Source organism: Hypanus sabinus, chromosome 17 (assembly GCF_030144855.1).
Source record: "Hypanus sabinus isolate sHypSab1 chromosome 17, sHypSab1.hap1, whole genome shotgun sequence".
Taxonomy (NCBI): domain Eukaryota; kingdom Metazoa; phylum Chordata; class Chondrichthyes; order Myliobatiformes; family Dasyatidae; genus Hypanus; species Hypanus sabinus.
Window position 1 is genome coordinate 2,399,303 of NC_082722.1, and position 25,415 is coordinate 2,424,717.

The following is a 25,415-nucleotide window of genomic DNA, read 5'->3' on the forward strand; positions in this document are numbered from 1 at the left end:
TGGTACAGTCTCAGAGTACAGGACCAGATGGCACCGTCTCAGATTTCAGGACTAGATGGCACAGTCTCAGAGTACAGGACCAGATCGCACCGTCTCAGAGTACAGGACCAGATGGTACAGTCTCAGAGTACAGGACCAGATGGCACCGTCTCAGATTTCAGGACTAGATGGCACAGTCTCAGTGTACAGGACTAGATGGCACAGTCTCAGATGGCACCATCTCAGAGTACAGGACCAGATGGCACCGCCTCAGTGTACAGGACCAAATGGTACAGTCTCAGAGTACAGTACCAGATGGCACAGTCTCAGAATACAGGACCAGATGGCACCGTCTCAGTGTACAGGACCAGATGGCACCGTCTCAGAGTCAAGGACCAGATGGCACCACCTCAGATTACAGGACCAGATGGCACAGTCCCAGAGTACAGGACCAGTTGGCAGGTCTCAGAGAACAGGACCAGATGGCACCGTCTCAGAGTACAGGACCAGATGGCACATTCTCAGAGTCCAGGACCAGATGGCTCAGTCTCAGAGTCCAGGACCAGTTGGCTCAGTCTCAGAGTACAGGACCAGATGGCACATTCTCAGAGTACAGGACCAGTTCGCACCGTCTCAGAGAACAGGAACAGATGGCACAGTCTCAGAGTACAGGACCAGATTGCACCGTCTCAGAATACAGGAACAGATGGCACAGTCTCAGAATACAGGACCAGATGGCACACTCAGAGTACTCGACCAGATTGCAGCGTCTCAGAGTACAGGACCAGATGGTACAGTCTCAGAGTACAGGACCAGATGGTACAGTCTCAGAGTACAGGACCAGATCGCACCGTCTCAGAGTACAGGACTAGATCGCACCGTCTCAGAGTACAGGAGCAGATGGCACAGTCTCTGAGTAGAGTACCAGATGGCACAGTCTCAGAGTACAGGACCTGTTGGCAACGTCTCAGAGTACAGGACCAGATGGCACCGTCTCAGAGTACAGGACCAGATGGCACCGTCTCAGTGTACAGGACCAGATGGCACCATCTGAGAGTACAGGACCAGATGGCACAGTCTCTGAGTAGAGGACCAGATGGCACAGTCTCAGAGTACAGGACCAGATGGCACCATCTGAGAGTACAGGACCAGATGGCACCATCTGAGAGTACAGGACCAGATGGCACAGTCTCTGAGTAGAGGACCAGATGGCACCGTCTCAGAGACAAGGACCAGATGGCACCGTCTCAGTGTACAGGACCAGATGGCACCGTCTCAGAGTACAGGACCAAATGGTACAGTCTCAGAGTACAGTACCAGATGGCACAGTCTCAGAATACAGGACCAGATGGCACCATCTCAGAGTACTGGACCAGATGGCACCGCCTCAGAGTACAGGACCAGATGGCACCGTCTCAGTGTACAGGACCAGATGGCACCGTCTCAGAGTCAAGGACCAGATGGCACCGTCTCAGATTACAGGACCAGATGGCACAGTCCCAGAGTACAAGACCAGTTGGCAGGTCTCAGAGTAGAGGACCAGTTGGTAACGTCTCAGAGTACAGGACCAGATGGCACCGTCTCAGAGTACAGGACCAGATGGCACCATCTCAGAGTCAAGGACCAGATGGCACAGTCTCAGAGTACAGGACCTGTTGGCAACGTCTCAGAGTACAGGACCAGATGGCACAGTCTCAGAGTACAGAACCAGATGGCACAGTCTCAGAGTACAGGACCAGATGGTACCGTCTCAGAGTACAGGACCAGATGGTACCGTCTCAGAGTACAGGACCAGATGGCACAGTCTCAGAGTACAGGACCAGATGGCACCGAGTCAGAGTACAGGTCCAGATGGTACCGTCTCAGAGTACAGGACCAGATGGCACCGTCTCAGAGTACAGGACCAGATGCTACAGTCTCAGAGTGCAGGACCAGATGGCACCGTCTCAGAGTACAGGACCAGATGGTACAGTCTCAGAGTGCAGGACCAGATGGTACAGTCTCAGAGTACAGGACCAGATCGCACCGTCTCAGAGTACAGGACCAGATCGCACCGTCTCAGTGTACAGGACCAGATGGCACCATCTGAGAGTACAGGACCAGATGGCACAGTCTCTGAGTAGAGGACCAGATGGCACAGTCTCAGAGTACAGGACCAGATGGCACCATCTGAGAGTACAGGACCAGATGGCACCATCTGAGAGTACAGGACCAGATGGCACAGTCTCTGAGTATAGGACCAGATGGCACAGTCTCAGAGTACAGGACCAAATGGCAAGTCTCAGAGTACAGGACCAGATCGCACCGTCTCAGAGTACAGGACCAGATGGTACAGTCTCAGAGTACAGGACCAGATGGCACCGTCTCAGAGTACAGGACCAGATGGCACCGTCTCAGAGTACTGGACTAGATGGCACCGTCTCAGTGTACAGGACCAGATGGCACCATCTCAGAGTACAGGACCAGATGGCACAGTCTCTGAGTATAGGACCAGATGGCACAGTCTCAGAGTACAGGACCAAATGGCAAGTCTCAGAGTACAGGAATGTTCCTTTAGAACAGATATGAGGAGGAACTTACTTCGCCAGAATTTTCGGAAACTGGAATTCATTGCCACAGTCGGCTTATTTGGTTCGTAACAGTCAGCTCGATCAACTCATGTCCTTCTAGGGGAACTGCTGTAGGCCCTGCCAAACAGTGTGCTCCCGTAGTTATAGACGCCCCGATACAAGCCCAGGATGTAAAATATCAGACAACACACTAGGTACAATTAAATGATTACACCTTATACTCCTTTTGGTGGTGTTGTTAGTAGAAACAAATAAACAATGGTGCCACTCAGTAAATTTATCAGTTTTGTGCACTAACTTAATTCGTTGGAGCTCACTCCTTCTGGGTACATCCCCAAATGACCTCCAAACCTTCGACAACCTCTGAACTGTCGAATAGCGGTATCCGCTGCCCTGGGACCGCCAAATGCTCTGGCACTCGCTCTCCGTCGCCACTCACCTCCTCAAAAGCACTGCAAACCCTTTCTCACTTCCCACCATACAAGATAGCGTAACAGTCATCCATTGGTTAGTTCCCCATTATCTGTAATTATAACTCAAACAATGCAGCTGCAAAGAACCATTACATCACCAGTTAACATTACAGAGAAGCCATTTCATTATAACACTAAGGAGAAGCCATTTTGTTAGCCTTACAGTTAATATTGCTTAGAACCCTACAGGTATATTTAATGTAGATGTTGATAAGTTTTTGATGATTGAAGGCATCAAATATTACAGGGAGAACGTGATTGGCGAAGAGAGGAAAATATATCAGCCATGATGGAAAGGCAGAGCAGACACGATGAGTGTACTGATGGTGATGCTGAATTGAACTGAATCTCTTTTGTCTGCATGTGATCTATATTCCTCCATTTCTTTATTATTCTTGTTTCTCTCTAATAAACTTAGCTGCAATATAACTTCCAGTTGTTTAAAATTAGTTCCCGACCAGTGATGGTAAACTTGATTAATACTTACTTTACCGACCTTACCTAATTTAGTGAGCTATGGACTTGGAGCCCAACGCTGTTAGCTGTCCTGTCAATAGCTGTATCCTTTTCCCTTACACTGAACTCGAAAAATGCAATGCCTTACACCTGCTCAAATTAATGTTCATCTATCATTTCTCTGATTTTACCTGTAAATTAGCTATATTCTACTATGTCATTTAATGGCCCTACAAGTTATATCAACTCTTGCGTTGTCTGCAAACATACTAACCTATGCATCTACTTTTTCATCCAAATCATGTGCATATCTCAAACATAATAGTGACTCCAACACTGTGGAACACTAATAGTCAAGGACATCCAGACAGAATAACAGCCTTCCAACTACAACCCTCTGCCCGCTGTAGGTGAGTTAAACCTGAATCTAAAAATTAGCCTGCCCCAATTTCACACTTTAACCCCAAGTCCAGTCATATCCTTATTTCATAGCTGTAGGTTAACCTTCAGAGTTATGATCACCATTCCAAAAATATTCTCAAATCGCAACTCCAAGAAAAAGACCCATTTAATGTCTAGTTTGGCCCCTTCCTTTTAGTTATCTGCATGATGTGTCAAGAAACATGGCTGAATACACCTCACAAATTCTGCTTTCTGCATTCAGGAATGCCCATGTCAAGCAACCTTCCTGATATCTTCTCACAGCCAAAGAAATATTAATTTATGTCCCTAATGAAAGAACCTTGTATCAATTGGACACCTAGTTCTCAATCTGCCCTGCTGTAGAACTCACTCACTTGTGGTATCACTGGTCTGGCTGCTGTTGATCTTTTTGCCTGAGAAGCTCTATAGCTGCAAATGTATCCAAAACAGTGTACTTATTTGAGGTTGACCAGCTACAGAAGATTCAGACACTACCTGCCTGCCCCAGTTGGTGGGCAATTATCTGTCTGACTTGACCTTTGGTGTAGGCACGTCATTGAAACTGTTTTCAATAACACTCTCTGTTTTCTGTCTGGTCCTAAATGACGCCATCTACCACTACAACCAATCGAAAGGGTCGGAGAAGAAGAGCAGCATGCCTCACTTCAGGCACACGTAGTTATCATGGACAGTTGAACGCTTCCTCATCTCCCCCATCCTGCAGGAGTAGTAAACCACTCTGCTGACAACCATCATTAACCCTTTTAACTACAAGTAGCCTTACATTTGGAGAAGGAAGTCTGTAGATTAGAACAGGAGTGCTGCGGGAGCCATTTTGATTTTTTCTTCTCATTGGGGTTAAGAGAGGCAGGACAGTGCAGGCATGTGACATCGGGCAGTGAAGCATGGAAGATTTAAAAGGAACACAGCTTTATACAGCGGGCAGCATCGTTTACGGGCAGCGCAGTGAGCCGGGAGGAGAGTGAAGACTTAAGGGCTTTGGCTCAACAAGCTTCGGCAGAAATGGGCGAGGCAAGGTAGGTTTAGCTTTCAGTTTTTCCTGTTATTTGAGGAAAGGGGGAATTATGAGTGTGAGGGCAGCTTGTTGCTCTCAGAGTCGGATGTGAGAGATCCTGGAGTCTCCTAGCCTCCCGGACGCCCATATCTGCGCCAGGTGTGCTGAGCCGCAGCTCCTAAGGGACCATGTTAGGAAACTGGGGATGCAGCTCGATGAACTTCGGCTGGTCAGGGAGAGTGAGGAGTTGACAAGGAAGAGTCAAAGGCAGGCGGACACACCAGGGCCACAGGAGCAGACAAGTAGGTCATGTTTAGGAGAGGGAAGGGGAAGAGTCAGGTACGAGAGAGTACCCCCGTGGCTGTACCCCTTGACAATAAGTACTCCTGTTTGAGTACTGTTGGGGGTGGGGGGAGACAACCTAACTGGGGGAAGCAACAGTTGCCGTGCCTCCAGCACAGAGTCTGCCCCTGTAGCTCAGAAGGGTAGGGAAAGGAAGAAGAAGGCAGTAGTGATAGGGGACTCAATAGTTAAGGGGTCAGACAGGCGATTCTGTGGATGCAGGCAGATGACCCGGATGGTAGTCTGCCTCCCTGGAGCCAGGGTCCGGGATGTTTCTGATCGCATCCAAGATATCCTGAATTGGGAGGGTGAGGAGCCGGAGGTCATGGTACATATAGGTACCAATGACCAAGATCGGAAAAGGGAAGAGGTCCTGAAAGGAGAATACAGGGAGTTAGAAAGGGAGTTGAGAAGAAGGACCGCAAAGATAGTAATCTAGAGATTATTGCCTGTGCCACGTGACAGTGAGAGTAGAAATGGAATGAGGTGAAGGATAAATGCATGGCTGAGGGCTTGGAGCAAGAGGCAGGGATTCAAGTTTCTGGATCACTGGGACCTCTTTTAGGGCAGGTGTGGCCTGTACATAAAGGGCGGGTGAATCCTAGCAGGACCAATATCCTGACGGGGAGATTTGCTAAGGCTACTGAAGAGACTTTAAACGAGAATGGTTGGACAGCGGGAATCAAATTGAAGAGACTAGAAGAGAGGAGGTTACTTCACAAATAGAGAAAGCTTGTAGACAGTGTGTGAGGGAGAATAGGTAGGTGATAGAAAAGGGGAGCACTCAGACCAAAGATGTAGGGGAGGAGGAAGAAAAAGAAGATAGTAAAGTTGTTTGCACTGTTAGGGATAAACAGAGAGTAAGAGGTGGAGAATTTCTTAAATGCATTTATTTTAGTGCTAGGAGCATTGTAAGAAAGGTGGATGAGCTTAAAGCATGGATTGATACCTGGAAATATTATGTTGTAGCTATTAGTGAAACATGTTTGCAGGAGGGGTATGATTGGCAACTAATTATTCCTGGATTTCATTGCTTCAGGTGTGATAGAATTGGAGGAGCAAGAGGGTGAGGTGTTGCATTGCTTGTCAGAGAAAATATTACAGGGGTGCTTTGGCAGGATAGATTAGAGGGCTCTTCTAGAGAGGCTATTTGGTTGGAATTGAGGAATGGGAAAGGTGTAGAAATACTTATAGGGGTGTATTAAAGACCAGCTAATGGAGAGCCAGTATTGGAGGAGCAAATTTGTAAGGAGATAGCAGATATTTGCAGTAAGCACAAGGTTGTGATTGTGGGAGATTTTAATTCTCCAAACATTGACTGGGAAGCCAATTCTGTAAAAGGGCTGGATGGTTTGGAGTTTGTAAAATGGGTGCAGGATAGATTTTTTGCAGCAATACATAGAGGTACCGACTACAGAAGGGGCAGTGTTGGATCGCCTGTCCCTGGAATGAGATAGGTCAGGTGACTGAGGTATGTGTTGGGGAGCACTTCAGGTCCAGTGATCACAATGCCATTAATTTCAATATAATTATGGAGAAGGATAGGTCTGGACCCAGGGTTGAGATTTTTGATTGGAGAAAGGCTAACTTTGAGGAGATATGAAAGGATTTAGAAAGAGTGGATTGGGACAATTTGTTGTATGGGAAGGATGTAATAGAGAAATGGAGGTCATTTAAAGGTGAAATTTTGAGGGTACAGAATCCTTATGTTCCTGTTAGGTTGAAAGGAAAGTTTAAAAGTTTGAGAGAGCCATGGTTTTCAAGGGTTATTGGAAACTTGGTTCGGAAAAAGAGAGAGATCTACAATAAATATAGGCAGCATGGAGTAAATGAGGTGCTTGAGGAATATAAAGAATTTAAAAAGAATCTTAAGAAAGATATTAGAAAAGCTAAAAGAAAATATGAGGTTGTTATGGTAAGTGAGGTGAAAATAAATCCAAAGGGTTTCTACAGTTATATTAATAGCAAAAGGATAGTGAGGGATAAAATTGGTCCCTTAGAGAATCAGAGTGGACAGCCATGTATGGAGCCAGAAGAGATGGGGGAGATTTTGAACAATTTCTTCGGTATTCACTAAGGAGAAGGATATTGAATTGTGTAAGGTAAGGGAAACAAGTAGGGTATTTATGTAAACTATGATGATTAAAGAAGAGGAAGTACTGTCACTTTAAAAGAATATAAAAGTGGATAAGTCTCCAGATCCTGACAGGATATTCCCTAGGACCTTGAGGGAAGTTAGTGTAGAAACAGCAGGGGCTCTGCAGAAATATTTCAAATGTCATTTAAAATAGGGATGGTGCCAGAGGATTGGTGTATTGCTCCTGTGGTTCCATTGCTTAAAAAGGGTTCTAAGAGTAAACCTAGCAATTATCGGCCTGTAAGTTTGACATCAGTGGTGGGTAAATTAATGGAAAGTATTCTTAGAGATGGTGTATATAATTATCTGGATAGACGGGATCTGATTAAGAACAGTCAACATGGATTTGTGCGTGGAAGGTCATGTTTGACAAAATGTTTGACGAATTTTTTGAAGAGGTTACTAAGAAAGTTGACAAGGTTAAAGCAGTGGATGTTGTCTATATGGACTTCAGTAAGGCCTTTGACAAGGTTCCACACGGAAGGTTAATATTGATCTAGAAAAATGGATTCAACAGTGGATGGATGGGAGATGCCAGAGAGTAATGGTGAATAACTGTTTGTCAGCTTGGAGGCCGGTGACTAGTGGTGTGCCTCAGGGATCTGCACTGGGTCCAATGTTGTTTGTCATATACATTAATGATCTGGATGTTGGGGTGGCAAATTGGATTAGTAAGTATACAGATAATACTAAGATAGGTGGCGTTGTGGATAATGAAGTAGGTTTTCAAAGTTTGCAGAAAGATTTAGGCCAGTTAGAAGAGTAGGCTGAGCAATGGAAGATGGAGTTTAATGCTAATAAGTGTGAGGTGCTACATTTTGGTAGGAATAATCAAAATAGGACATACATGGTAAATGGAGTTCATTGAGGAATGCAGTAGAACAGAGTGATCTAGGCAAATGATGCATTGTTCCCTGAAGGTGGAATCTCATGTGGATAGGGTGGTGAAGAAAGCTTTTGGTATGCTGGGCTTTATAAATCAGAGCATTGAGTATAGGAGTTGGAATGTAATGTAAAAGTTGTACAAGGCATTGGTGAGGCCAAATTTGGAGTATTGTGTACAGTTCTGGTCACCGGATTTTAGGAAAGATGTCAACAAAATAGAGAAAGTACAGAGGAGATTTATGAGAATGTTACCTGGGCTTCAGCACCTAAATTACAGAGAAAGGTTGAACAAGTTATGTCTTTATTCTTTGGAGCATAGAACGTTGAAGGGGGACTTGATAGAGGTATTTAAAATTATGAGGGGCATAGATAGAGTCGATGTGGATAGGCTTTTTTCATTGAGAGTAGGTGAGATTCAAACAAGAGGACATGAGTTGAGAGTTCGTGGCCAAAAATTTAGGGGTAACACGAGGGGGAACTTCTTTACTCAGAGAGTGGTAGCTGTGTGGAACGGGCTTCCAGTAGAAGTGGTAGAGGCATGTTCGATATTGTCATTTTTTAAAAATCGATAGGTATATGGACGGGAAGGAATGGAGGGTTATGGGCTAAGTGCAGGTCGGTGGGACGAGGTGAGAGTAAGCGTTCGGCACGGTCTAGAAGGGCCGAGATGACCTGTTTCCGTGCTGTAATAGTTATATGGTTACAATCAGGTTTATTAGAGCTGACTTTTATGGTGTGAAATTGGTTGCCCTGGGGCAGCAGTACAGTGCAAAGACGTAAGGTTACTATAAATCATAAAGTAAATAAATGGCGCAAGTTGAACAATAGTTTAGTATTTATCGTTTAATGGTCCATTCAAAAACTGGGAAAAAGCTGTTTCCGGATCTTCATTTCCTGAGAAGGCATTTTGTTCTGGATGGGGGGGTCGTAAGTAATTAATGCCACTTTCTTGAGACACTGTCTCTTAAAGATACCCTCGGTGATGGGGCAGCCCGTGAGTGTGATGGTGCTGTCTTTGTGCACAGTCCTCTGCAGTCTCAATGCTTCGGAATATCCATGCAGGTGTGTAATGCAACCTGTCAGAATGATCTCCACCGCGCAAATCTGATATACCAAATCTCATCAAACTTCAAACGAAGCAGAGACATTTTGGTGATTGTGTTAATTTGCTTCCCCCAAAATGTTGACTGCCAGGAACGTGACACGAGAGAAAGAAAAAGGAAAATGTGTCCTTTCCCCCGCCTTGCTTGATTTTGCTCGGCATCCTCGGCGAAGCGGTCGGTCCTCCACCAAGAGCCGCAATTGAACTTCGATGTCAAAGCTGCCTTCTCAAACTGCCCGTTTAAAAAGTGACGTGCCGCTTCGAGGCAATGGCGTGTAGTCAACAGATATATAAAAAGTGGAGAATAGCAAACAAACAAGATTTCCGGGAAAATAAAAAAAGAGTAGAGGCCAATGATCTTGTAAAATCTCAGGAAGCCCATTCACCGAAACCTTTTCCACTTGTTCTGATCTTACTTGTTATTTCCTGTCTCGCCGACAAAACCTGAGAAGTTGTGGATTTTGACCTTCTTGTCTCTTGACACAATGCAGCCCTTCATTTCCTGTCCTTGCTTCTGACCACAGCTAATCGGTCAAACCCTAGATTCAAGCGTATGCATTTCTCGGCAATGTCCTGCGGGCAATTGACGCGATTAAATGTTAGTGTGATAAGATTATCGAAATGCATTGACGCCTGCCCACCGGACCCTCACTTTCTGCTCTGTTGTCGACGCTGATATGTTTCTGAAGCGGTCATTTTGGACCATGTATTTACTTGCCATTGTGAAAGCGGGTATACAGTCATTTTATTATTCCTTATTTAAGGTTCTTTACAAGCCCACAAGTGATACTTGTACCGCTCACGATATAGTGTTGATGAGATTGTTTTTTATCGTAGATTTACCAAACCTCAGTGAGGATGGTAAAACGGCCACAGCATAATATTTGAGCTATTCGAATTTTGAGTATTTCGGTCAGTCGTTAAAAAGCAATTCCTACCAATGACTAAATCAGAGTGTGCATCCTTTCTTGACAGCTGCCATGGACGTGCCGGGCAAGGCGGCTCCGAATGCTGATCGGAATATCGTGCTCAGCGGCACCAACTTCACTTGCCGATGCTCCTTCCGCTTCGACCTTGATCAGTCAACTATCAAAGTTTACTGGTGGAGAGATGGAAATGCGACTTTTCTAAAGGAAGATAGCAGAAAATTGTTCAGTATTAAGGCAGGAGGCGCCTACCTTCACCTCCTGAATGTCACCGTCTCGGACGCTGGAACATATTATTGTGCCATAAAACAAGCGGGACGAACGATCGAAAAGGGATATGGAGAGAAGGTTGTGGTATACGGTGAGCGGAGTTACAATTATAAACCAGGTCTTTAGTTGTGATCCAGATTCGAAAGTTGTTTCACAAAGAATGCAGAGTAGAGTTGTGTAACACATTGCAATTTGATTGCGAAGAGCATTTACTCGAAGATGCAGGAGATTAAAACATGCTGTCAGAAGGTAAAATCAGCAACGACATTTAATGTGATATGTGTAACGGATAGCTGCCAATTAAACCGCGCCTTCAATTTGAAAACTGAACAACGAGGATAGGACACGGGTCGATAAACCCTGTATTTTAAATATTTATACCTAATCCACATTAGATTAATTCTCTGAAACAAATTAAAACTCTATAACTGGCGAAAAAGACAAAACCACCGCCATTGTCAGGCACAAACAAGAGAAAATCTGCAATACTAGAAACCAAAGCAGCACACAAAATGGTGAAGGATCTCAGCAGGCCAGACAGCATCTATGGAAAAGAGATGAACGGTCTCGGCACGAAACGTCGACTGTCCTCTTTTCCATAGATGCTGCCTGGCCTGCTGAGTTCCCCCAGCATTGTGTGTGTGTTGTCCGTTGTCAGTCAATATTTGGAAAACGATGGTGTTGGGACGGAAAGATATTCTTGACGTAAAGCCAGTTCTGTGCTCGAAAATTGCTGAAAACTGTGATTCAGACGCTTTAGGAATAGCAGAAACAGTCCGCGACTAAATATACCGAGGGAAATCCATCGTTATAATGAAAAACAGCTTTAAATTGGTTCGCAATTTACAATTTATTATAGAACTGTTATGCATCCAACCAATTGTCAATTGATTGGAAAATTTCAAAACGAAAAGGGTTTGTTTTATTTTAATTTCCCCTTCTTTCAGCTGTCCCCTCTCCTCTGAAGATTGTATCTATGCGATCGGCAAAATCTTCATCTGCTTTCCTGACACTCCAATGCAGAACGGCTGCTTTTTATCCAAAAGAATTTAACCTCACCTGGCATAAAAATGGTACCGAGGTCCAACATGGAATCAAACACGAACAGTACCTAACTGCAGGGGGTTTATACGAAGTGATCAGCTCGTTGGAAGAGTCACAGTCAGTCAGGGAAAACACAGTTTACACATGTCAAGTTCACCATATTTCGACACCAGTTCCAGCAACTGCCAACTACACTGTTTCTAAAGCAGGTAATGACTTACTAATTGATGAAAATAATAACCATCAGGACAAATATGAAATCCGATAAGGAAATGTGCAAAAATAATAGGTTCTTGTCAACTTCCCTAATATAAGCTGGAACCTTCTGAGTGCAGTGGGCTTAGATGAGGCTGAATTTGTAAAATGTATCTAGGAAGATTTCTTTAATCAGTATGTGGACGAGGGAAGGGGAACAACTGAACTTGGTGTTGGGTAATGAGCCTGGTCAGGTGACTGACCTTTCAGTGGGTGAACAGTCAGGAAACAGTGACCTCAACTCCTTAACTTTCAGGATAGCTACAGATAAGTATAGCTATGGTCCTTTTGGGAGAATTTTAAATTGGAGTAGGGAAAATTGTGAGGGCATTAGGCAGGAACTAAAAATCATTAATTGGAAACACCTTTTCTCTGTTAAGTCCACATCAGACACAGATGGAGTTTAAAGATCAATTGTGACAGAGTACAGGAAAGGGATGTTCCTTTTAAAAGGAAGGATAGGGATGGAATGATCTGAGAAACTTGGATGTTCAAAGAGGTGGTGATTTTAGCCAATAGGAAAATGGAAAAATATGTAAGTCTTCGCAAGTTAGAATTAAACAATGAACACGAGCTGTATAAAGAAACTAGAAAAGAACTAAAGAACAGAATTAAGAAAGCCTAGATAAGCCATGAAAGGTTGTGGCAAGTACAATTAAGATGAAGCCCAAGTCATTCTATGCATACATCAAGCCCAAGAGGATGATTAGAGAGAAGGTTGGACCACTCTACGATAAAACAGGGAACACTTGCTTAGATGCAGGGTGTGTGAGGTACTTAATAAGTACTTTGTTTCAGCGTTTACCAAGGAAAAGGATATGCAGGACCAGGAGATCAGTTAGCTGACTGATAAGTTTGGGTGTTTGGTGGTCAAGGAAGAGGGAGTGTTGGGCCTCCTTATGAGCATTAAAGTCTCCCGGGCATAATGGGATTTGTCCCAAGGATATGGAAGGGGGCAAGAGACAAGACTACTGGGCCCTTGACCGGCATCTTTGTGTCCTCTCCAGCCACAAGAGGGGTTCCAGATGACTGGTGAATGGCTAATGTTGTACTTCTTCTGAAGAAGGGAACAAGGAAAAATCATGGAAACTATAGACTGAGTTTCGCATCAGATGTAGGGAAATTGCTGGAGAAAATTCTTACGGTTAGGCTATGAGCACTTGGAAACCCATGACCTAATTAGGGAGAGGCAGCATGGCTCTGTGTGTGTCAGGTCGTGCCTTACCAACTTCACTGATTTTCTTGACAAGGTGATGAGAGAGATTAGTGAGGATAGGACAGTTGATGTTGATGGATTTTGTTAAGATATTTAACAGTTCCAGATGGGAGTCTAAACCCAAAGATTAAGATATATGGAGTTCACAGCATATTGGTTGTTTGGATTCAGAACAAGCTTTGTGCACAAAAGACAGAGGATGGTGGGTGAAGGGACTTATTCGATCTGAAGGTCTACATTTAGAGAAATTCCACAGAAATCTGTACTGGGACCACTGATGTTTGTGATGTACTGTATATAATAACCTGTATATGGATGAACATGTACATGGGTGGGTTAGTAAATTTGTTGATGATACCAAGGTTGCTGGAGCTGTAGATAGTGTGGAAAACTGGCAAAGAATTCAGTACGATTTTTATCAGTGGCAGATATGGGCAGATAACTGGAAGATGGCGTTTAACCCAGATACATGTGAGGTGTTGTACCTCCATAGGGCAAATGCAAGGAAACAGCACACTGTTAAGGGCAAGATCCTTAAAAGTGCTGCTGAGCAGAGAGATCTTAGGATCAATAAGGTAGTTAGGATGGCTTATGGAATGAGCAAACACGAGGAAATCTGCAGATGCTGGAAATTCAAACAAACCACACAAAATGCTGGTGGAACACAGCAGGACAGGCAGCATCTATACGGAGAAGCACTGTCGACGTTTCGGGCCGAGACCCTTTGTCAGGGCTAACTGAAAGGAGAGATACTAAGAGATTTGAAAGTAGTGGGGGGAGGGGGAAAGGCGAAATGATAGGAGAAGACCGGAGGGGGTGGGGTGAAGCTAAGAGCTGGAAAGGTGATTGGCGAAAGTGATACAGAGCTGGAGATGGGAAAGGATCATGGGACGGGAGGCCTCAGGAGAAAGAAGGCGGGGGGGGGAGCACCAGAGGGAGATGGAGAACAGGCAAACAACTAAATATGTCAGGGATGGGGTAAGAAGGGGAGGAAGGGCATTAACAGAAATTAGAGAAGTCAATGTTCATGCCATTAGGTAGGGTGGCCTCCAACCTGGAGGTACAACATCCTGCTGTCTTCCACCAGCATGTTTGCTTTTATTAGTTGAAGCATTGTGTTCAAAAATCAGGAGGTTACATTGCAACTTTATAGAACTCTGGTTAGGCCTGTATTTCATACAGTCCAACCATGGGAAGGATGTCGATACTTTGGAGACGACGTGTTAGAGGTTTGCCAGAATGCAGCCTCGTTTAGAGGGCAAGTGCCATCACGAGAGGCTGGATAAACTTGGGGTTTTTTTTCTCTAGAGCATCAGAGGCTGAAGGGAAATCTGCCAGAGGTTTACAAGATTATGAGAGGCAAAGATAGAGTGGACAGAGTGTATCTGTTTTCCAGTGATCAGAAGTCTAATACCAGAGGGTATGCATTGAACGTGAGAGTGGGTAGATTCAAGGGGCTTGAAGGTATCTTTATTTACTCTGAGAGTGGTTGGTTCCTGGAATGCACCGCCTGGTGTGGTGGTAGAGGCAAATAAATTAGAGGTTTTTAAGAAGTGGATAGGCACGTGGATATAAGGAAGATGAATGGATAAGGACGTTGATTAGCTAGGAGGGATAAGTGATAAGTTGTTTTGGATTAGCTTTTTATCTGGCTCGGTACAACATTGTGCGCCGATTGGCCTGTCCTGTGTTGTGCTGTTCTATGTTCTATACAGAGGTTTATAAAGACGACACTTCGAATAAACAGAGACCTTTCATCGGGACTCAACGGGAAGAGGGCATAAGCCAACTTATGAAAATTGACGGGCGGGTGGTGAGGGCCTGTTGTAAGCTGGCAGGTGATAGTTGAGACTAAATGAGAGCGCAGGTGGGTGTGTAAGAACCTGGGATGTGATCGCTGGAAGAAGCAAAGGGTTGAAGAAGATAGAATCTAACAGCAGTGGACAGTGAACCTTGGAAAAAGGGAAGGGGGTGCTAGAGGGAGATGGCGGGCAGGTAAGGCGAAGGGATGAGAGGGAAACCAAAATGTGGAATAGATGAGGACAGAGGGAAAGAAGGGGGAGAAATTAGCTGGTTCGAAAAATCGATGTTCATACCATCAAGTTGGAGGCTATCTAGATGAAATATGAGGTGTTGCTCCTCCAATGTGACATGCCTTCATCATTGCAGTAAAGGAGGTTCAGAGATGTCAGAATATAAACCAGAAGTCCAATTGAAATAAGAAGTCAGCAGGAGATCCTACTTTTTGTATTGGACATATTGAAGGTGCTCAACAATTGGTCTCCCAACCTGTGTTGGGTCTCACCACAGGTTAAGTGTTGCCTCACCTGGAAGGTCTGATTTGGGCGTGTAAGTGGCAGGTATAGCACTTGTAATGCTTGCGGGAATGGTGTCATGGGAGAAATGAATGGACAGGGAACATCTGCACCACTAACCGCACATCAGCTCATGTCCAATTACCTTGTCTGGATACTAGGGATATTCTCATTGTCCGTACCTACACTCAGTGTCCAGCACATCATCCTCCATATTGTCTGACTGGAAGGGAACAGAAGCAGAGATGACAGCAGAGCAGCAACTGCTGGAGTATTTAGGAGCAATTTATAAGAGGCAGGACAGCTCCATCCCATCAAAGAAGTATTCTAAAGGCAGGATGACACAATTGAGACTGATAAGAGAAATCAAAGCCAACATAAATGCCAAAGAGAGGGCATATAATACAGCAAAATTTAGTAGAATGTTAGAGGATTGGAAAGCTTTTAAATACCAATAGAATGCAACCACAGAAGTAATAAAGAAAGAAAGGATGGTATATGAATGTAAGCTAGCCAACAATAGGAAAGCAGATACAAAGGTTTCCCCAGACATAAGTATGTAAATGAGCGGTGAGAGTAGATATTGGAACACTGGAAAATAACCTTGGAGAGGTAGTAATGGGGTCAAGAAAATCATGGACGATCTAGATAAATATTTTGCATCAGTATTCTCTGGGAAAGACACCAGCAGTGTGCTGGAAGTTTGTTAGGGGCAGACGTGAGTGAAGTGAGAAGGTGTTTGTGTAACTGAAAGGTCGGAAGTTAGATAAGTTACCTGGACCAGCTGATATACACCCCTGCTCTCAGAAAGAAGAGCCCAAGAAGATCGTAGAGGCTTTGCTAATGATATTTCAAGAATCAATAGATTCTACAATAATTCCGGAGGACTGGAAAATTGCAAATGCCACTCCACACTTCAATAAGGGAAAGAGGCAGAAGAAAGGAAATTGTAGGCCAGTTAGTCTGACCTCAGTGGCTGAGACGATGCTGGAATTGATTTTTAAGGGTGTGCTTCTAGGGTAAATGGAGACACATGATAACATTAGCCACAGTCAGCATGGTTCCCTCAAGGGAAAATCTTGCATGACACATCTATCGGGTATTCCTTAAAGAAATAACAAGCAGAATAGACAAAGGCGAATCTGCATGTTGTGTACTTGGATTTTCAGAAGGCCTTTGTCACGGTGCCACACATGAGGCTGATTAACAAATTACAGGGAAGACACTAGAATGGATAAAGCATTGACTGATTGTCAGGAAGCAAAGAGTGGGAATCAAAGTGGATGAGTCTGTGGCGTTATTAGAGATTGGTCAGTATAACGTTGTGGACATTACTGAGTCGTGGCTGAAGGAAGGCCATCGTTGGGAGCTTAGCATCTAAAGATATATTTTGCATCAAAATGACAGGCAGGAAGGCATAGACAGTGATGTGGATCTGTTGGTAAGATATGGAATTATATCTTTAGAAAGGGGTGACATAGGGTCAGTGAATATTGGATCTTTGTGGGTGTAGTTACGAAATTGCAAGGGTAAAAATCGTTATGGGAATCATATATAGCCTCAGAATAGTAGTAAAGGTGTGGGGCTGAGATTGTAAAGGGAGCTGAAAAAGGCATGAAACAAGGGTAATAGCGCAATTGTAATAGGGGATTTCAATATACAAGGGGATTGGGAAAATCAGGTAGGTCTCAGATCGCAAGAGCGGGAAATACTTGAATGTTTACCAGATGGATTTTTAGGGCAGCTTCTCTTTGAGTCTATTCCCAGAAAGGCTATCTGAGATTGGGTGTTATGGAATAACCTAGATCTTGTGAGGGAGCTTAATGTAAACAAACCCTTAGGAGGCAGCGATCGTAATATGTTTGATTTCATACTGCAACTGGAGAGGGAGAAAGATAACTTTTAAGTATCTGTATCGCAGTGGAATAAAGAAAATTACAGAGGCATGAGAGAGGAGCTTGCCCAGGTGGATTGGAGGCGGATACTGGCGGGGATGACAGCAGAGCAGAGATGGCTGAAGTTCCTGGGAATAGTTCACACGTCCCAGGATAGATATGTCGCACAAAGGAAAAAGTTCTCAAATATCAGGGGTAGGCATTCGTAACTGACAAAGGAAATTAAGTACTGCGTAAAAGCCAAGAAAAGGGCATATAATGTAACAAAAGTCAGTGAATGATTGGGATTCTTTTAAAATCCAACAAATGTCAAGGATAAATGCTATAAGAATAGAAAGAAATGAAATATGAAGGCAGACTAGCCAGTAATATGAAGAAGGATACCAAAGATGTTTTTCAGTTATATGAAGAGTACAAAGGAGGTGAGAGTTGATATTGGAAGACTGGAGAATCATGCTGGTGAAGTAGTAATGGGGAACAAAGAAATGGCAGATGAACTTACTGGGTACTTTGTATCTGTCTTCACTGTGAAAACACTAGCAGTATGCCAGGAGGTCTGTGAGTGCCATTGTTATTACAGAGGAACAAGTGCTAGGCAAACTTAAAGATCTTAAGGTTGCTGGGTCACCTGGGCCAGATAGACTACATCCCAGAGTCCTGAGAGAGGTTGCTACAGAGATAACGGATATATTGGTCATGCTTTTTCAAGAATTATTTGATTCTGGGATGGTTCCGGAGGACTTAATTGCAGATGTCACTCTACTCTTTAAAAAGAGAGACCAGTTAGCCTAACCTCGGTGGTTGGGAAAGTATTGGTGTCTGTTGTTAAGGATGAGGTTTCAAGGTACTTGGAGACTGATGACAAAACAAGTCAAAATCAGCATGGTTTCTGTCAAAGGAAATCTTGCCTGAAAAATCTATTAGAGTTCTTCAAGGAAGTAACAAGCAGGGTGGACAGAGGGGAGGCAGTGGATAAGGTGCCACTCATGAGGCTGCTTGACAAGATAAAATCTTCTGGTGTTACAGGGAAGATACTGGCGTGGATACTGGAATGGCCGATGGGCAGGAGGCAGCGAGTGGGAATAAAAAGGGGCTTTTCTGGTTGGCTGTTGGTGACTAGTGGTGTTCCTCAGGGGTCAGTATTGGGACCACTACTTTTCACATTGTTTGTCAATGATTTGCATATTGGAATTGTTGGCTTTGTGGCAAATTTCCGGATGATATGAAGATATGTGGAGGGATAGGAAGTTCTGAGGAAGAATGCATTTGCAATAGGGCTTAGACAAATTGGAAGAATGGACAAAAAAGAGTCAGATGGAATACAGTATTGGAAATGTATGATACTGCATTTTGGTAAAAGGAACAACAGAGCAGACTGTTATCTAAATGGGGAGAAGTTTCAAACATCAGAAGTGCAGGGGGACTTAGGAGTCCTTGTGCAAGACTCCCAGAAGGTTAATTTACAGGTTGAGTCTTTGGTGAAGAAGGCAAATGCAATGTTAGCATTGATTCAAGGGGATAGAATATAAAAACAAGGAGATAATACTGTGCCTTTAGAAGACACTAGTCAGGCTGCACTTAGAATACTGTCAATAGTGTTGGGCCCCATATCTCAGAAAAAGATGTGCTGTCATTGGAGAGAGTCCTGAGGAGGTTAACGAGGATGATACCAGGAATGAAGAGGGTAACACATGAAAAGAGTTTGGCAGCTTCACTGGAATTTAGAAGAATGTTGGAGGGGGCGGGGGCACGGAATCTCATTGAAACCTATCGAATGTTGAAAGGATGAGATAGGGTGGATGTGGCGAGGATGTTTCCTGTGGTGGGGGTATCCAGAACTAGAGGGCACAACCTCAGAATTGAGTGGCGACCCTTTGGAACAGAGGTCAGATTTTTTTTGCCAGAGAGTAGTAAGTTTCTGGAATTCTATGCCACAAACTGTGGTGGAGGCCATGTCCGTGCATATATTTAAGGCAGAAGTTAACCGTTTCTTGATCGAGTGGGCCAAAAAAGGGTATGATGATAAGGCATGTGTATGGGTTGAGTGGGATCTGGGATCAGCCATAATGGAATGGCAGAGCAGACTCGATGGCCTGAATGGCCTAATTCTGCTACTATGTCTTCTGGTCTTATAAAGGGAACATTTTTTGGTCAGCTGCTGGTGACTAATGTGTTCCATAGGAGTCTGAATTGGGACCTCTTCCTTTTACATTACATGTCAATAAGTTTGATGAAGGAATTGATGGCTTTATTGTCAAGTTTCCAGACGATTCTGGATTGAAAGGCTTATCATACAAGCAGCATTTAATGGATCTGGAACTGTACTCACTGAAATCCAGAAGTATGAAACATGGAAACACAGAAAACCTACAGCACAATACAGGCCCTTCAGCCCACAAAGCGGTGCTGAGCATGTCCGTACCATCGAACTACCTAGGCTTACCCTTAGCCCTGTATTTTCCTAAGCTCCAGATATCCTTCCAGGAGTCTCTTAAAACACTCTATCTTTTCCACCTTTGCCACCGCTGCTGGCAACCCACTCCATGCACTCACCATAAAAAAAACTCTGCGTAAAATAAAAAACACTTACCCCTGACATCTCCTCTGTGGCTACTTCCAAGCACCTTAAATCTATGCCCTCTCATGCTAGCCATTTCAGCCCTGGGAAAAAGTTTCTGACTATCCACACAATCAATGCCACTCATCATCTTGTACACCTCCATCAGGTTGCTTCTCAGCTCCTGCCAGTCCAAGGAGAAAAGGCTGAGTTCACTCAACCTATTCTCATAAGGCATGCTCCCTAATCCAGGCAACATCCTCGTAAATCTCCTCTGCACCCTTTTAATGGTTTCCACGTCCTTCCGATAGTGAAGCAACCAGAACTGAGCACAGTACTCCAAGTGGGCTCTGACCAGGGTCCTATATAGCTGCAACATTACCTCTCGGTTCTTAAATTCAATCCTACAATTGATGAAGGCCAATGCACCGTATGATCTTGGGGTCCAAATCCATCTAACTCAAAGCTGCTATGCAGGTTGACTCTATGGTTAAGAAGACATACGGGCAGAGAGGTTTATGGTCCTAGAGCAGGTTGATGGGAGTAGGTGGTTTAAATGTTTTGGTATGGACTAGATAGGCTGAAGGGCCTGTTTCTATTCTGTACTTTTCTATGTTTCTATGGTTCTAATCCAGCTTTAAGAATTCTCTCTGTCTGCCATTCTCTGGATGAGGAAGGTGTCCCTGAAATTCCTTTTAAATGTCTTTCCTCTTGTCTGAAACCTACGTCCTCTCTGTGTGGCAAATCAATAAGTCATGTTCAACTCCATCTGCAAATTCTCAGCAAATAATTTGAACTGCAGATAGCATCATGGCTGCAGAAAAGGAGGAAGTCCTGGGGGGGTGGGGGGGTTGTCTATGAAGTCTCTCTGAGTGTAAGTTAGGAATAGGAAGCAGGGCCCCGAGTGTTAAGAATAGCACTGAGGCATTTGGTCTCAACTTCAGTCATAAGTGATGGGTGAGGCTACATCCCAAGATTTCTACAATAACTGAAGCTCATCAGCAGCCAGAGACACAAGAGATTCCAACATTGAAAACTGATCTAAAATGTCGACCAACCCTTCTGCCTCGACAGATGCTGCAGTCTTTAGCTGATCCTATCCATTCTGCATAATGTCAAGAAATTTACTGGGTAAAACAGAGACCTTCAGGTCAGATAACATCACAGCTGTAACACCGAAGAACTGTGCTGCAAAACTAGGTGCATCATTAGTCAAGCCATTCTGGTGCAGTGACAACACTGGCATTTACCCAGCAGTGTCTGCCGTTCAAGTTATTTGCTGAGAAATTGCAGATGGATTTGAACATGTGTTCGCCCCAGGTAAGTATGAAGTGGTTCATTTTGGTAGGTCAAATACAATGGCAGAATATAGTATTAATGGTAAGACTCTTGGCAGTGTGGAGGATCAGAGGGACCTTGGGGCCCAAGTCTGTCTATGTACTTATTCAAACTTTTCTCAAGCGTTGAGATGTAGCTGGCATGCACCACCTGTGCTGGCAGCTCCTTCCACACTCTCACGACCCTGTGAATGAACGTTTCCTCTCAAGTTCTCCTTAAATTTCTCATTGCTGAAAATATTTATGTAAGTGAACAGTTGAATCTCTTAGGAATACTTGTGTGCTGTGATGAATATGAAAGAGTGCCCCTGGTCAAATGGTCCATTTATGCCACCTGGCAAGTGGAATATCTTGATTATCCCGTTTACATAAAATGTTGCAAATACAATTTAGCCAAATCCTGCTACTCAGCGTGATGAAAGGTATCATTAACACAGTTACCAAATGGTCCTTGCACTCTAATGACCTGCTCGTTTGTGCCTAGTTTTGCCAGGAACTCTCTGATTCAGATCTTAATGTAACATTTGTACAAACTTTGGTCAAAATGTCGAATTGCAAAGGTGAGGTGGGTGTGAGTGACTAGTGATGAAGGTTCTCCAGTGGTTAGAATAGCTGGTTGCACTAGGCAAGGTATATAGAACGTAGTACAGCACAGAATCTGGCCCTTTGGCCCACAGCATTGTGTCGAATTCCCTAAAGAGTAAATCAAAAACCCCACAAGCTAATTCCTCCTACCTGCACAATGCTATATCCGTCCACCTTCATATGCCTTTCTAAACGTCCTTAAAAGCCTCTAATGTAGTTGACTCAACCACCATACTTGGCAGGCATTCCAGGAATCCACCACTCTCTGAGTAAAAATGTTACACCTTACATTCACTTTGAATCCACCCTGTCTCACCTTCAATGGATGACCTCTGATATTAGACGTTCCTACCTTGCGAAAGATACTTACTGTCTACTCTCACTATGCTTCCCATAGTCTTCCAAACCCCTATCAGACCGCCCCTCAGCCTCCGCCGTTCAATAAAAGACAAACCAGGTTTGTCCAGCCTCCCGTGATAGCACTGCCCTCTAAACCAGACAGCATCCTGAAAGCCTCTTCTGCTCCCTGGCCAAAGCCTCAACATTCTTCCTATAGTGGGCCGACCAGAACTGCGTGAAATACTCCAGATGTGGCCTCGCCAGAGTTTTATAAAATTGCAACATAATCTCTTGAATTTTGAATTCAATACCTCTCCTAATAAAAGGAGGCATTCCATATGCCTTCTTAACCACCCTATCGCCCTGTGTAGCCACTTTCACGGAGCTAGATAATTGGATCACCAAGATCGTTCTGCTCAGCCACACTGGTACGGATCTTTCCCTTTACAATGTACTGTCTGGTTGCGATTGCTCTACCAAAGTGCCATTTATCTACCTATAACTGCAACAGACTCTTTCTTGGCCACTCCCCTACGCTCTCCACAACCCGACCAATCTTGGTATCATTGTAAACTTATTAATCCACCCATCCACACTTTTATTCACGTCATTTCTACACATCACAAACCGTAGAAGAACTCGCACAGATCCCTGTGGAGCACCACTATTACAGACCTCCAGCTCGAAAAAAATCCCTTCAACCACTGCCCTCTATTTTTAATGCGCAAGCTAGTTCAGAATCCAAACAACCAATTTGCCGTGGACCCCATGTATCTTAATTTTAACCTCCCTTGAGGGCTTTGGAGCTCAGTCATCCCAGCCCCATGACATCAGAGAGGAAGTTCTTCAGGGCAGACTAGGAGTCGCATCACTGTCCCAGCAACCAATGATTACACTTCCATCACATGATATGAAGTGGACATACTGAAGAAGTTAAAATTATACTCAATTCTATTTACACTTCCTCAGCATCTTGTCAGTTTAGTCAGCTGGAACTAAACGGGGCTGGTGTGATAAAGGACTTGCGCTATAAATATGTCATTCAATGACAAAAGAGAAATCAGCTATTCTTGACATTCCATATCAGGCATGCAGCCACTGGTGGTTCAAACTTACCATTCAATGTTCTAGTTCAAATATCATGCCTAGTCTCTCTCTCTCTCTCTCTCTCTCTCTCTCTCTCTCTCTCTCTCTCTCTCTCTCTCTCTCTCACACACACACACACACACACACACACTCACTCTCTCTCTCTCTCTCACACACACACTCACTCTCTTTCTCTCTTGTTCTCTCTCTGTCTGTCTGTCTCTTTCCCTCACACACACACACTCTCTTTGTTCTGTGTGTGTGTGTGCGCGGTTCTGAATCTTGCTACATTCCAAAGGCGACTTTGGTGATGCGGCAATTTATTTTCTAAAGTAAAGTAAAACACGGTGCCCTCCAGCACCGCACTGGGTCACAGTGTACACCATTTATAAAACGTACTTCAGTCGTTCGTTGGTACCGTTGTACATTCCCAGTGACCCTGCTTTCCATTCCTCTGTATTTTATTTCAGGAGCAGCTGGAGGGGAGGCAATTAAATGCTGGTCTTTCGGACGATCGCCAAATCGTGAAAGAAAGGAATAAAAAAATAGATCGGGGCGGAGGGTTGTGCCGGGTCCTGCTTTATCGGAACAGATCTCGCGTGTTTGTTCGTTCTCGGTGTCACTCTTCCTAATGCCGATCTCCTGTTCATTTCCAGCCGTGGTCTCCGTTCTTGCCGTTGATTGGATCGTGCGTGGTTCCCTGGCTGCGCTCGTATTTCAAGTATGGGCTACTCTTATTTATTTTGCTTACAAGGTCTGACATATCCGAAGTTCCAGATCAATCGCTTTTTAACGGTTCATCCGAACAAACAATTTCAAGTGAAAGAAAGTATCGGCCACACGGCAGGAAGCTCCCGAGGTGTCAAAGTGATAAAAGGATGGTGACAGACAACATCTTACTGGAGCAGAGCGGCTTCATATACCATTCAAATGACAATGTGTTCAAACATCTGTTTCTCGTTTAAATTCAGATGGAAAAGCACATGAATTCAGCCGCCTTGCAGCTGAAGTATATTGACGCGTGGACGAAGATACGGTTCCAGACTGAGAATTTCACAGATGCTATGTTGTTTGTCTTCAGAGAGCTATGGTACACGGGTTTAACATTCGTAAAGATGTCGGCATTACTGTACTTATAACGTGGAGCGGACGAGGTTGTTGCTCTGGTGAGGACTGTAAGTGCTTTTATTCACACTGTTTAATTCTCTGATGATTTCACGCATTGGCAAACCATCTCCAATAAATGCGGATAAGAGGGACTCACTTTGGTTCCTTTCTTCTTACGGAGAAATAACGCGCTTTCAATATGTCCAGATTTATAAAAGAGCTGGTTATAAAGGGAGCGTGGCGGTGCAGAGCTCGAGGTCTTACCCCTTTGTTGGACATCGAGAGGATCTGTATTTACTGACAAGAACGTTTATTGCTTCAACCAAAAGCAGGTGTGTTCACTAACTAACTACAGTGTGCACACACACCACATTTCCCTGACCCTTCACCATCCCTCACAGAATAGAAACGGTACCCTGGAGAAAAGGTCTACTCCAGCCAGATGTTCCTCGTGGTCCAGGTCTAACCTTCACACGTCCGCCCTGGGGTCCTCCACAGGTTCGTCTCTGGAGACTTCCTCTGCCTGTGCTCCCAAAACCATCCATTCTTATTCCTTCCCATATGAGATCAATATCTGACGTTTTATTTTTGTTCGCTCAACGTCTTCTGGCTGACTCATTGGTTGGAGCCCAGGGCTGCCAAGCAGTATTGTTTTATGCCCTTTGCATTCAACTTCCTCCTTCAGGTGGCTTCTATTGTTATACCCAACTCTGACAAGTTCAAAGCAGTCAAATCGGTCACCCATACACTGACCCGGATGAACCCACCTGCCACTTCACACAATAAACAGCCAGAGAATATCTGAGAATGGCCTCAGGTTTAGCAGAAACTCCTGTCCATGTTCAATTGTTCTGATGAAATTAAGAGGAAGTTAATGAATACATTGCTTCAGTGTTCACTACGGAAAAGGATCTTGATGATTGTAGGGATGACCTGCGGTGGACTGAAAAGCTTCAGCATGTAGATAAGAGGATATGCTGGAGCTTTTGGAAAGCATCAAGTTGGATAGGTCACCAGGACTGGACGGGATGTACCCCAGGCTACAGTGGGAAGCAAGGGAGGAGATTGCCAAGTACCTAGCGATGATTTTTGCATCATCAA

General features: G+C 44.3%; 1 protein-coding gene across 1 annotated transcript; it reads left to right on the forward strand.

Moving 5' to 3' along the window:
- The first annotated feature begins 9,998 nt into the window (after positions 1-9,998).
- LOC132407135 (natural cytotoxicity triggering receptor 3 ligand 1-like) lies at positions 9,999-24,420 on the forward strand. Its single transcript, XM_059993431.1, has 4 exons — positions 9,999-10,114; positions 10,358-10,669; positions 11,526-11,831; positions 23,864-24,420. Exons 1-4 carry the CDS (start codon positions 10,060-10,062, stop codon positions 23,965-23,967), a joined length of 777 nt encoding a protein of 258 aa, XP_059849414.1. The 5' UTR covers positions 9,999-10,059; the 3' UTR covers positions 23,968-24,420.
- The last annotated feature ends 995 nt before the right edge of the window (positions 24,421-25,415 follow it).

Excerpts from the sequence above, each read along its gene's own strand:
- LOC132407135 (XM_059993431.1), top strand. The coding sequence starts at position 10,060 with ATGTTTCTGAAGCGGTCATTTTGGACCATGTATTTACTTGCCATTGTG. Across the intron at positions 10,115-10,357 it reads ACTTGCCATTGTGAAAGCGG|CTGCCATGGACGTGCCGGGC; the intron begins GTATACAGTCAT and ends CTTTCTTGACAG. Across the intron at positions 11,832-23,863 it reads CTACACTGTTTCTAAAGCAG|CCGTGGTCTCCGTTCTTGCC; the intron begins GTAATGACTTAC and ends GTTCATTTCCAG.